This window comes from Typopeltis vanoorti, chromosome 25, assembly GCF_054136105.1.
Source record: "Typopeltis vanoorti isolate ZY-2024b chromosome 25, IOZ_Tvanoo_1.0, whole genome shotgun sequence".
Taxonomy (NCBI): Eukaryota; Metazoa; Arthropoda; class Arachnida; order Uropygi; family Thelyphonidae; genus Typopeltis; species Typopeltis vanoorti.
In genome coordinates this window covers 42,381,167-42,395,619 of record NC_143573.1, presented here as the reverse complement: position 1 = coordinate 42,395,619, position 14,453 = coordinate 42,381,167, and the positions used below count along the sequence as shown (strand labels likewise).

Genomic DNA, 14,453 nt, shown 5'->3' with positions numbered 1-14,453 from the left:
TAGTGTCTAATTAAGTATGCTGAGTGAATGAAAGCAAATTTAGGGCTAAAGAGATTTAGTCATTGTTTACTTTGAAGATTAAAAACGTATATGGTACGGATTTTTTTTATTTCTCAAGAGTTTCAGCAGTGACGAAATTGAGTATGATATTACATCATGGAGAACTCTTAATCGAAAAATCATTAAGGTAAAAATTCGATTTACAGTAACTTCGGTTCAAAACTGATAATCAACAGAATGCAGCCTTCCTAATTTTAAGGGTGGGGGGGGGGATCTCTTTATTTTAACGGTGGTTTTTATTTTTATTTTTCTTTCTTTCATTATTAAATATGTTCCCAGAAAACCAGAGTCCAATTGGACACTAGAAAGTTTTTAACAAGATTTCATTTTTTAAAACAAGCGGCGCAATTCAACTATTGCAGAATGATTGTGGTGTTATTTATTATTACGATAGATTGCTACATGACAAGCTAGTAATTAAATCAGAACAGATGGGGTTGGACAGTACATTGGTTCGTTGGATTAGAGATCGCATGTCTGATAGGTATCGATAGGTGTTGTATGGGGAGAGAGTGATAGCCCAGAAGAGGAAAGTCGCTAGTAGCGTGCCTCATGGGTCTGTCTTGGGGCCATTTTTGTTGTAATTTGTATATAAATAACATTGGAAATTGCTTATATGGTGATATACAAACAGCTGTTTGCAGACAATACAAAGTTGGAAGTAGAGCAGATATTGTAACTGTGCAAAAGGACCTAATTAAACTGTCTGAATGGTTGATTGTGTGAGGATATCAGTTTAATGATGCAAAGTGCAAGGATATAAAATTTGGGAAGCAAATATGGAATGCAGGGTTGAGGATTAGATGGGATATTTTGCAAGAGGTGGAGGAAATGAGAGACTTGGTGATTGTGCTGGATAAAAATAAATGGTAGATAAATGTGGTGCAGATTTTGTTAAAATTGTGAGGGCTACACAGGATTATTGGAATTATGAGAAGAACAACGTAGAAGTAAGGATGTTTTGAATTCATAGTACAAGACTTTGATCAGGCCTCATATGGATTACTGTCCACAGATCTGGTCGCCACGTTTTCAAAAGAATGATGAGATGTTAGAGATGAGGGTCAAAAAACGATTGGGTAAATTGGATTTTGGATTCTGACATGTAGAATATGAGGACAGATTCAGAGAAGGTAAATTGCACAGCCTAGTGGATATCAGGAAGAGGGGAAATATAATCGAGATGTATAACTTGGTAAGAGGTAATTACCAGATAAGCGTGGATGAAATTTTTCATAGAATACCTAAAGACAAAGTAGAACGAGAGGCCATCCCTGGAAGCTGCATAATGTGGGTGTGAGCGAGAGGTGAGAAGTAGATTTTTTCCATGGAGAGTAGTGGGGGATTGGAATGCATTGCTTGAAAGTGTGGTGAGTGCAGGGACAATGAATACATAGAAATCAGGGGAGGATGAGCTGTACATGTGAGAGTGGGACCCCTCATGATGAGTCACTTCACTTCATGGAGGTGTGTTGGTAATAATAATAATAATAATTTATGTGAGCGCTCCATGGACTCAAGACTCATCGCGGGAGACCCACTCTGTCCATTAGCACAATATATATCATACATCTTCTTCAACTTATTTACTATTCACAAGCACACACCCGCCTCTGGCAATCATTACACTCATTCACCACTCACTAAGAAAAAGCACCTGGCCCCCACACCCTTACTAACCTCACTCTAAGATAGCTTAAAAGTTTGAACCCTTGTTTTCCCCTATTCCCCATGTATTGAATATTTTCTTGTATCAATCTCGTAGTATCTATTTAGTAACTTATAAGATTCTATGATATCCCCACTCCTCCGCTTGTCAGCTAAACTCTGCAACCAACACATCCAAAATCTATCCCCATAGGCAACATTCTACAGACTTCTCACCAGCTTGGTTACTCATCTCTGAATCTTCTCCACCATCTCCCGATCCCCCAAGAAACGCAAGTGACCAAATTTGTGCACAGTAGTCAACATGTGGCCGAATCATAGCCTTATGAAGAGGAATAATAACCTCCCTATCAGTGCTCGTCAATGTGCTCTTCGGCATTCAAGTAATCCTCTGAGTTATTTTGCCAACTGTTGCAATATGTCCTCTGAATTTGAAATCTCTTCCAGCCCATATCCCTAACCTCATTAATTTCCTGTAAACTAGTACCATGAATATGGTACGAAGTGTGTAATCTTTCCATCCTGACGTGCATTACCTGATATTTTAAAACATTGAATTACTAACCATTGTCCATTTTGCCAAAACTGTCATTTATTTAAATTGTCTTGTAATATATCTACATCAACTTTATCATCTATTGCCCTCCCTAGTTTTGCATCATCGAAAAACAACTGAATGTCCGCTTGCATATCTTTTGCTATATCATTGTTATTCAAATTAAACAGTAGTAGCCCTAGTGTCGAGCCCTGGAGTATTCCACTGGTCATCGACATTCGCCTTGATATAATAAAGTGCACAACTTTACATTTTGTAGCATAAAATTGACAATCATTTTCTTTTACCCACACTCCCAAGTTATTTAAATCATCCTGCAGGATAACTACATCACCTTTATCAACTATTGTACTTACCAGCTTTGCATCATCAACGAACAACTGAATATCTCGTCTTAAATCTTTCCCTATGTTATCGATACACCAATTAAAGAGGAGTAGCCGTAGTACCAAACCCTAAGGTACTCCATTAATCAACGTAATTTTCCTAGATTACACTCCACCATATGCTATTCTACAGTGTCTGTCCTTCAGTCATCCCCATCATACTACTAGTCTCATCCATTCCTATTTGTTCCAATTTTTGTAATAGTTTTCCATGTGGTATTCTATCCAATGTCTTGGCATGGTCGAGCAGTATCACGGTGTAGCCTTTAACTTTATCGAATTCTGCTGTCACTTTATTATAAAATGTTAATAAGTTGCTAAGACAGGACCTACTCTTTGCAAAACCATGCTGCACATTTTAAGAAATATTTATAAAATATATAATTAAAACTCTCGTTCGTTGGTTTTTCAGAGCATTTTGGTTTACAAGTATATGATATTTGGTTTTTGTTTCGATTTCCCAACTAGATTGAGTTCGAGAATCCCAATATCCAGAGTTTTCAAACTACAACTATTTTTAAAAATTGGCACAGCATTTTGACGTATGCATCAGAAAATAATTAAAATATATTCTATTTCAGTTTAACATTGCCAGTTCTTTGGATTGAAACTTTGCCATAAAGCAAATTTCCCGTTATATTTTTATACACTCAAAATAAAAGCAATTCTGAATAGGTTCCTTTAATTAACTCTATGATATAGATAATATTTTTTATAGTGATTAAAGATATATGCCCATATCGTTAGATATATTCTTCGGCAACAACATATTTCCCTTTTTTTTTCGAATTTCTTCGAGGACATGAAGAAGTTTTCTAAACAGGCTTCAAGTTTTACGGTTGAAAAAGAAATTGAACTTTTCATCAAAGATGTCAATGGAATATGATAGAATTAAATGTTTTCTCAGTTATGTGGAAAACAGAAATCAAAATCCTTTATGAAGAAGGATTTTCATCTAACTACAGACCAGTACATTTATGAATAGTCATTCCATCTATATAATTTATTTGCAAAAATAATATAGTTTTCATTAAGTACATATTTTCGTTGCGAACAATCAATAAGCTAAAAGGATGAAAACCATCCTGCATTCATTTTATGAAGGTCTGGGATGAGTTTGATAAAAGGAAGGAGTATATTAAGAGAGATGGTTTGCACTTAAATGGATTAGGAGCTTGGCATTTAGAACATTTATTGATAAAGGACAGAATAAAGGGTCATAAACAGGGAAATGGGATTTGCTAGGGAGGCAGGTGACAAAGTCAGCTGTAAATAGTACTAAGGTCATTAATCGTGTGAATTTGGGATTAATTGTTCGCAGAATGTTAACACTATACAGAGTGGGGTAATTCGCACACAGGGAGATTATGGGAGGAAGGGAGTATTGCAGTTTATGTATACTAATGCTCGAAGTATTAGGAATAAGTGTGAAGAATTTTTGTCATTACTTAGTACAACATGACCAAAAATTATAGGAATTAGCGAAACTTGGTTAACCAAAAATGATATAGTTATTGAGATTGAATGTAAGGGGTACAGTATTTTCAGGCAGGAGAGATATGACAGAATGGGGGGAGGGGTTTTATTAATGATAGACGAAACATTAAAGCCAAAAAAAGATAGAAGTACCTCACTGTGACAGGTATGTAGAGGGCAGTTCATTAGAGGCTGTTTGATGTGAGATAGAATTTAACAAGGCGAAATATGTAATTGGTTGTTGTTATCATCCAAGGGGAATAAGGGAGAATGTAGATAGCATGTATTGCCAAATTAGCACGATGAGTGAAGGTCAAGTAATTATTATGGGGGATTTTAACTTTGGGGACATAGATTGGGGAAAAGAATGGTCACAAGGAACAAAGGAAATGGAGTTTATACAGTTGTTAAGAGATAATTACCTGAGACAGCATGTGATGGAAGGGACAAGAGATTCTAGAGTGTTAGATCTGGTCATAACATCAGAAAACATATCAATAAGTAATTTAGTTACAATGTCTCCCCTTGTGGAAAGCGATCATGTGGTCTTGACCTGGGAGACTGAAAGACGTGCTGAATATTCTATTAAGAATGGGCATATGTGGAATTACAAGGCTGGTGATTATGGCAAGCTGAGAAGTCAGCTTTCAGCTGTACTATGGCATGAGAAATTCAAGAGGAGAGATGTTGATGGTGCGTGGGAGATTCTCAAGGAATATTTGAAGAAAGCTGTATCAGACTGTATTCCCAGAGTCAGAAGGAGAAATCAAGTAGGAGTAAAATAGATGAATAATACTATTAAACAGGAGTTGCAGATAAAGAAAAGGTTGTGGAGGACGTATAAACAAAAAGGTGATGAGCATTCCAATGAGCAATATAAGATACAGGCAAAGAGAGTAACCTGTATGGTAAGGAAAGTAAGGAAAGCCAAAGCTAATTATGAGAGGAAGCTAGCTGATGAATCCAAAAGAAACCCTAAAGAGTTCTTTCGCTATGTAGCTAGTAAAAGGAAGAATATACATGGAAAGATTATTTTAAAAAGTGTTGATAGTAGGGAAATTACTGAAGGAAATTACTAATCAAATAGTTGAGTTGCTTAGTGATCATTTTGCAAAATTGTACCATCTTCGTAGTGATAGTGCAGTGTCAGATGTGCCAATTGACTAATGAGAGTATAGCGATAGATGAAATTGATGTGCTTAATATATTAAAGAACCTTAATGCTAACACTGCCATTGGGTTAGATGGCATATCGGCCCATGTGTTACGAGAATGTGCAAGAGCATTAGCAACTCCTCTAACCGGAATGTTTATTTTAAGCCTCAGTTCTGGTAAAGTGCCAATAGAGCAGAAAGAGGGGAAAATAATTCCATTGCACAAGGGAGGTCTAAGACTGGGGTTGCAAATTATAGACCAATCAATATATCTGGAGTAGTGATTAAAATTTTGGAGAAATTGGTTAAAATTAGAATTCATGACTGGGTGGACCGCAATATGATACTTTATAAGGGGCAACAAGTTTTTTTAAAGGGTAGGTCTTGCCTAAGTAATTTGCTTACTTTCTATAATAAAGTAACAGTGGAGTTGGATAAAGGAAATCCTTACTCAATGATACTGCTTGACTTTGCAAAGGCTTTTGACAGGATTCCATATGGAACTCTGTTACATAAATTAGAGCAAATGGGTATGGATACGAAGATGGTGATTTGGATTAAAGGATGGCTGGTGGACAGATATCAAAGAGTGGTTTACGGAGGAGCTGAGGCCAGGAAAAGGCAAGTGACTAGTGGTGTACCTCAGGGCTCAGTTCTTGGTCCTCTATTGTTTAATTTGTATATGAATGATATTGGAAATACCTTGAATGGAAATATCCATTTGTTTGCTGATGATGCAAAATTGGGAAGAGCGATAATAAATTCAAATGATGTGGATATTTTACAGGATGACTTAAATAGGCTGACGGTATGGACTGAGGTAAATGGCTGTCAGTTCAACGTGGCTAAGTGTAAGGTGATGCACTGCGGGAGGATGACATCGCATGCTGTTTACTATATTAACGGAACTGAACTGCAGGAAGTTCATGAGACAAGAGACTTGAGAGTTATTATGGACAGAGAACTTAGGTTTAAAGGGTATATTGCAAAGATTGCCAAAACATCAATCAAATTACATGGTTGTTGAGGAACTCACTAACAAGCAGGGATAAGGAAGTTATTGTTCTACTCTATATGGCATTAATAAGGTCGCATTTGGACTATTGTGCACAGATCTGGTCGCAAGGATTTCTTGGTGATGCGGAAGTAGTGGAGAGGATTCAGAGGCGGTTTACAAAGATTGTTGCAGGTGTTCCCTATAAGGATAGATTGATGATCTGTTGGCTCCAAAAACTAGCTGATAGACGTAGGAGAGGAGATATGATTGAGGTATTTAAATTGTTAAAGGGATTTTATAGGATTGATACTGATGATATTTTTAAGACCAGTGCAGGATGTGAGAGAACGAGGGGCCATCCCTGGAGATTGTGTAAGAGTGTGGTTAACAAGGGTGTTAGGACTAGATTTTTTACTTGGAGGTTTGTGAATGGGTGGAATGCTTTGCCAGAGGTGGTTGTGAATGCTTCAACTGTGAATGAATTTAAGGAGGATTATGACAGGTATTGTGTAAATAATGGTTAGTGTGTCAATGTCGGGTATCCCACGATGAGTCTTTTGACTCCATGGAGACACCGTTAAAATAATAATAATAATAATAATAATAATAATAATAATAATAATAATAATAATAATAATAATAATAATAATAATAATACATGATATTCACTGATTGGAAAGAAGTCAATGGACACCCCATTGACAAAGTGCCTTTTGTCACGTGAACATGAAGGTTTAGGAATCGCATACAAATACTAATAGAATTGACAGACGGATCGATTGAATACAAACTAACACTATGCTTGGCATTCATTGACTATGGGAAAGCATTGAATTCCAAAAGAACAGTGGCAATTCTTCAACCACAGATAACTAAGTCAGAATTAGAGAACCTAACATCTATGAGAATAAGACAGCAACATTAAATGTTTTTGAAGACAAAAAACCTGTAAATATTGAGAAAGAAGTACTCCAAATTGATACAGTAATAGCAATTCTTTTTTAAATGTAGCACTACGAAGTGTTTATAGTAATTCTTTGGGACTAAAGAGAAACCAAACTTAGTGAAGACTGTACTAATCACATAAGTTTTGTTGATGTCATCATTGTTTTTCCCAATACTTCATGTTTTATTGCAAAGCATAATTTGAGAATTGAGCTAACGCTGACGAAAAGAAGTAGGACTGAATAAGAACTAGGAGAACGATAAAGTAATGTACAACAATATCAGAGATAAATCACATATATAAATTGAAAACATAATGCTGAAATATGTCAATATCTATATCTACACAAAGGATCACAGAATTCAAGGAGAAATAGAAATTCTTGCGAAACTGGCATGAAAGGCATTTGATAAAATCATAATATATTTAAGCGAAACCTAACCTTATGTCTAATCAGTAAGATGTTTAACGAGTGCATCCTACCAATTTTTATTTGTAGATCTTTGATCCTTACAAAGAGAGACATCGAAAAGAAGGAGACCATTCAGAAAAGCTTGGATAGATTCACGATATGGATTATACAAACGCAAAAAAGACATAAAATACAAGATAAGAGGAATACTTCAATATATACACAGTCAGAGTTGAAGAACTGAAAAACTTTTGCAGGAAACATTACACTAAATTGTTAGAGCATGGAAATAGAAGATTTCTGACCTTGGGTCCATCAATTGACAGAATTTTAAGTATGCTTGATGGGAATTGTTCTTATTTTCTTTCTCAAGAAAAATGTCCTGTTATTATTATTATTATTATTATTATTCCTGATACCTCCAAGGAGTCCGAAGACTCATCGCGGGAGGACATCTTCAACTGTCTCTACATCTTACCTCTACTACGAATCAACGCCATCTACCGCCCACCTCCAACACTACCAAAATTGTTTGAAGATCCCTGTTTGAAATTGTGGTGGTTTTTTGCAAGAGACTACGTTCCAAACATCCATTAGATTAATTAAAAAAGATAATATTTCAGCTACAGAAGTAGCTATGAACATTGAAAATATTATAAACAATTTAGAGTCCAGAAAAAGTGATGTTTGCAACTACTGATGTCAAAAAACATCTGAAAATGTTACTAGATTCAGGAGAAATTAATGACGCTAAATATTTTGAGGTAGTTGAGAATTTCTCTGAAACCAGCTCAGAATATGTCAACATATGGAAGTGCAGTTTAGGAAACACTGAAAAGTTCAAGTCGGTGCAACTAAGGAAGTCACCTGAATGGAAAGAAATACAGGACAGCCTGAACAAGGAACTCATCATAAGCACAGAAACTCGTGTATTCGATCAGTGGATCCTCATAAAATCTATAATTGTGAGGCAGTTGGATGCATGGAATAAATGTATCCAACTGTGTAGAGATTTTTTCTGAAATAGCGAAAAACTCCTAGACTTTTATGACTTTTGTAATATTGTGGAGTTTATTCTTTGTCTTCGAGGAAATACAGCACTTGTTGAGAGAATATTTTCTGTTATGAACAGTATGAGTCAAAGGAGAAATCTAGATTACGTGTAGAGACAATGAGGACTATGCTAGTTGAAAGACAAAATTGCGTCATGGAGTTTGAGAAATTTTATGATAAGGTGATGAACGACCGAAATTTGCTGTGTAAGATCGCACCATGAATATTTCTCCGATGAAGTGGAGAAATATTCATGATGCGATCGTGGTGAAATACATTCCCCTCTACGTCTACCTAAAGTTTTGTATGGATTCTGTCACTGAAGAATAATGGTAAAGTCAATACGTTTATGCAATGAAACTCTTTTGTTTTTGTCGTCATTACATAACCCCCGTCCTACTTTTGCCATCCCAGTGTCCCGTTTTTGTCTTAAGGAAATATGGTCAGCCTACGAATGACTGGATGAATGGTAGAGTTTTGTTTGTTAGCGTCACCTGAACACAGGATGTGGTTCCACAGAGCACTTGTTCTGCCATATGTGACGTTTCTTTTATGAGACGTAATTCTAGGAATCGAATTACGTCTAGACGTTGTCTAGAAGTAATTTGATGGAGTTTTCCGTCTAGCCAAATTGAATCATGTTGCAGTTGCACCAAATACGGTAAATGACGGGATATTTCAAGTTAAGTTTTGACTTGGGCGTATTGAGCAAGGAACGGAGTTTAAGTTGACGAGTGAAAGAAGTTCGGATGTTATAGTTTTTAAGAACTTTGGCGAAACGGAACTAATAAAAGGTAGATGTATGTAGCCTTTTTCACTGTTTCTATCTTCAACATGGATTGCCAGACATCCAACACGTGAACTTCATAATCGTACAAACAACCTACTAAGAACAACATGGAGTTTTTTTAGAAATATTCGATTGTCTCTTAGTTCACTTCATCCTTTAATTCCTGGATTATATGGATTACCAAAATTTCATGAAGAAAATATCCACTAAGACTAAATTGTAGAGGCATTGGTTCACTTATAAATTCTTAATGTATTTTGCCAAATTCCTAAAATGCTTATTCAGCTCGACCTCTTCTTTCCTCAAAAAGTCTGTCAATTTTGTGTCGAGTGTCAAAAACCTACATATTCAAAGAGAAAAAATTATGGCTCGTTTTGATATCGTTTCCATCTTCACGATTGTGCCTACAGAAATTCTTACACTGGTAGACACTATTTACAAACAAAACTTTGGTTTAGCCATTGGGAATTCTTTATCTTCTATACTGGCGAAATTTATTATTATTATTATTATTATTATTATTATTATTATTATTATTATTATTATTATTATTATTTTGTTTAATTTGAGCCTCAAGACTGGGTCAGTCCCAAAGGGGTGGAAAGAGGGGAAAATAGTTCCACTGCACAAAGGTGGTTCCAAGGCTGCTGTTGAAAATTACCGGCCAATCAGCATAACAGGAATCATTATCAAGGTCTTAGAGAAAATAGTCAAGAGGAAAATACAAGATTGGATAGAAGAAAATGGGATACTGTATCGGGGACAGCATGGTTTTGTGAAGGGCAGGTCATGCCTCAGTAACTTGCTCACGTATTATAACACAGTGACGGCTGAACTGGATAAGGGTAATGGGTTTAGAGTGATTCTACTGGACCTTGCTAAGGCCTTTGACAGGATACCACATGGAATTCTAATCAGTAAATTGCAGCATACGGGAATGGACATAGGGTTGGTGAGATGGATAGGAGGGTGGTTGACAGAGAGATATCAGAGAGTGGTTTACTCAGGAGTAGAGTCCACAAGACGGCCTGTGACTAGTGGTGTGCCACAAGGATCTGTTCTTGGACCACTGCTGTTTAATTTGTTCATAAATGATATAGGAAAGGATCTGAGAGGAACAGTTCATTTGTTTGCGGATGATGCGAAGTTGGGTAGGGCAATAGTGAATGCAGATGACGTCAAAATTTTGCAGGATGATTTGGATAGATTGGAGGTCTGGGCTAAGGAGAATGGATGTCAATTTAATGTGGCAAAATGTAAGGTTATGCATTTTGGGGTGAAAAGATTGGCGGCAGTTTACTGCATTGGTAGAACCGTACTCCAGGAAATTGATGAGGCACGAGATTTAGGAGTGTTGGTGGATAAGGAATTGAAATTTAGGGGACACATTGCAAAAGTGGCCAAATCAGCTCATCAAATCACTTGGTTGCTGAAGAATACGTTGACAAGCAGAGACAAGCAGGTTATTGTTCCTCTGTATCGAGCCTTGATAACACCCCATCTAGACTACTGTGCTCAGATTTGGTCACCTAGGGTTCTTCTTGATGGGGAGGAGGTGGAGACGATCCAGAAGCGAGTGACCAAGATGATAGCAGGTCTGTGGAATGAACCGTATGAGAACAGGTTGAGGATTTGTGGGTTGCAAAAATTGGTTGATAGGCGGAGGAGGAGAGATATGATTGAGACATTCAAATTACTGAAGGGTTTCTATAAAATTAATTCAGAAGATATTTTTGAGAACAGGGCTGGTTGTGGGAGGACTAGGGGACATCCATGGAAACTGTCCAAAAGTGTGGTTAGTAAAGGTGTTAGGGCTGGGTTCTTTACTTTTAGAGTAGTGAATGAGTGGAATGCGCTCCCTGAGTCTGTGGTGGATGCTGTGACAGTGAATGAGTTTAAGGCAAGGTATGATAGATACTGTATGAATGTCAAATAGTTGTGATGAATATGATTTGGGGCCTCCCTCGATGAGTCTAATGACTCCTTGGAGTTGCCCGTAATAATAGTAATAATAATAATAATTATTATTATTATAGCATCACACCTCCGAGAAGTCCAAAGACTCATCGAGGGAGGGCATCTACTCTACAACTCTACGTCTCACTACTCCACCAACCTTCATCTTCTAACACCAACGCGATCTACCGCCAACTTCCAACACTAGTACTTTCACAGACAATCACGAACATCCATGCCCACGGTGGGATTCGAACCCACAGCTTTTTGGCTGGAGAGCGGATACACTGACCACTCGGTCAATCAGGCCGGCAATTATATTTGAAATCTTTTAAAGAAAGAGCTATCTCTTCATTCCCATTAAAACCTAGATTGTGTAATAGATATATAGATGAAATCTTCTTTATCTGGTGTCATGGACTTGAGTCTTTAAAGAATTTCCTACACCATCTCAACAGTCAACACCCAAAAATTCAGTTTACTGCAATATTAGAGATTGATGGCTCACTTCCTTTCCCAGATGTCGAACTCACTCGTGTATCTGAGAAATTAAAAATCTCTTTTTTACAGGAAACCCACTTACATCAATAAATATCTCTATTCACAATCCACATCAAAAACTTGGCATTATTTCTTTACCAGGCAAACATGCTCACTCACTCCTCTATGAAGAGGAAGATATTAACAAAGAACTTTAATTTCTTCTTACATCCATTCAGCAAAATGGTTATTGAAAACAAACAATTAAAAGAGAGAGAGAGAAAGAAAGAAAGAAAGTGAGCAAACTTCAATATTATTATCTTCTACCAAATATTGAATGCGATCTCTTAATAATTTTTGGAAAATCATAGCTACAGAAAAAATAAAAATAGGCCTGTAGTCTATCCCCTACATTTTAGCATCACTTTGATTGTTAAAATTCATATAGCTGCTGAGTACTTTTCAAGTGGCTAGTCTTTCAATGAACAGCCAGGTTAAAACTGTTGTCCCTCAGCACTTTCTCTTAAAACATGGGGTGAAATCCTATCGAGTTCCAATGCTTTCTAGATTTCAAGATTTCTTATTTGAAATGCATTATTTTCATGCACTTCTAAATTTTCAATCTTCCATATCCCAGTAGGACTAAAATCTGCTTTTCCTGGATGAAATACTCCGATGCTATGAATATTAAACAACTATTAAAATCTGTATTGTTCACTCAGCGACCACATTTTAATCGAACAAGGTTTTGAGTATTATGTTACTCATTCGCAACTGTTCTCCACTTCTCTCTCTCTCTCTCTTTATATATTTATTTCTATAACCCCCTGTTTCATCTACAGCTCTGTTTTATTTCATTAGTCATTCACTTTTCACTCGAGGAATGCAGTTTGCCTTTTCTGTTGATAAGTATTTCTTAACTCGCTGCGATGTGCTGCTAATATCTCTTCCTTTCATTTCTTCTATCCATGGAACTGCTCTGAGTTGATTATTATAGTCTTCTGCTTTGTGGTTCCATTATTGTCATCTTCCTTATAATTCCAGTATTTTCTATCCTGTTCGCAATGCATTTTAGAGGTAATCATTCTTTGATGTAGAAATTCGCGTTATTTCTCTTCTCTCAAAAAGATCAACGACAAACGGCACCTAAACACATACACCTAAATATTAATTAGAATGAGAAATAGGAATAAAGTGTACCAATTTGCTAGATAGGATGTACACTCGACATCTTTGGCAACACATATCACACATGCACGTACGCAAAAACCCCAGATAAATACTAGTTAGAATGAGGAACATAGCCTCATAACTAGCAAGTCATTGGAATACCTCTTCAATGGTACGAAGTGGTGTTTGGTAGTATGATTAAAAAAAAAATAAAAATCCCTAAAAGCATACATTCTTCGTCTTTTTGATGAATGAAAATGCGCTTAGGGTATTTTATTTATTTATTTCTAAACCAATGATCAAATTTGTTTGGTTGCCTATTATAGGCCTTAGCAGTGTTAAGGCCTATTACTCCTTCGTTGCTTGACAGTATAGTAAGAGAAAAGTAACGGTAACATTTTACCATAAATAAAATAATGACAAATAAATAAACAAATCCCAACAGGATTAAGTCGGAATCGTAGCAAATCTGTACAAGATAGAATAGTCTTTCCTGCATTGAATTGCTATAAAATATATTTAGAAATTTGTTTATAATTACAAGAAACGAATGCGTTTTTACAGTGTATCAATCGTAAATCTTAATTAAGTTATTTAAATTAAGAAAACACTTGCCGCCCTCCTCCCATATGTTTTTTTTTTTTTTTTTCACTGCTTCACGTGTGGCATTTCTCGTGTTGCATCAGCACTGTCAGCGTACTATAGAGCTTGAATGGTGATAGTTGTAGTATTGGGGATTGCTGGAAAGTTGTAAATTTATTCTTCGTGAAACAAATGGCAGAATGTAAGTATGCGTGTTGTCAGCAGTAATTGAATCGCAAGGGCACTGACGGTAACAGAACATGTTAAGCATGTAACATTAAGTGGTATTGGTAACACGTGTTCCGTATGTCCTCTTAATATAGTTTATATTCTGCAAATTGTCATTTATTTACTTTGTGCTTTTTGAATACTATTTGCCTCAATAAAATTATATACATTCATTCTCAAAATTTTCTCCAGGCTTCATTTCATGATAACACTATTAACACTAGTAGTTTTTAATATAAACTTGTTCCCGCAGGACTAATACAAAGACGAGAGAAATTCCTAACCACCTGGTCCGTTGAACGTTTTTATCACTTGGTTATACAATAAAGATGCCAAGAAAATATATTCTTGGTTTCATCCTTTATATAAGTCTAGGCAAACAAAGTTTGTGCGTGAAGTTACTTCACTATACTTAATGCGCAAACTTTGTTTGCTTACACTGGGATAAAGGATGAAACCAAAAATATAATTTCTTGGCATCTTTATCTTACTCTAGGTCAGTGTAGTATAAATTAGGACTAAATCCTCATGATTTGCAT

General features: G+C 36.2%; 1 protein-coding gene across 1 annotated transcript in view; it reads left to right on the top strand.

Moving 5' to 3' along the window:
- The first annotated feature begins 13,758 nt into the window (after positions 1-13,758).
- Positions 13,759-14,453, top strand: part of CysRS (cysteine--tRNA ligase, cytoplasmic) — a 269,424-nt gene continuing 268,729 nt past the window's right edge. Inside the window, exon 1 of the mRNA XM_090414790.1 lies at positions 13,759-13,888. Coding sequence (XP_090270916.1) covers positions 13,879-13,888 — 10 coding nt within the window. The 5' untranslated portion in view covers positions 13,759-13,878. The remainder of the gene's footprint in view (positions 13,889-14,453) is intronic.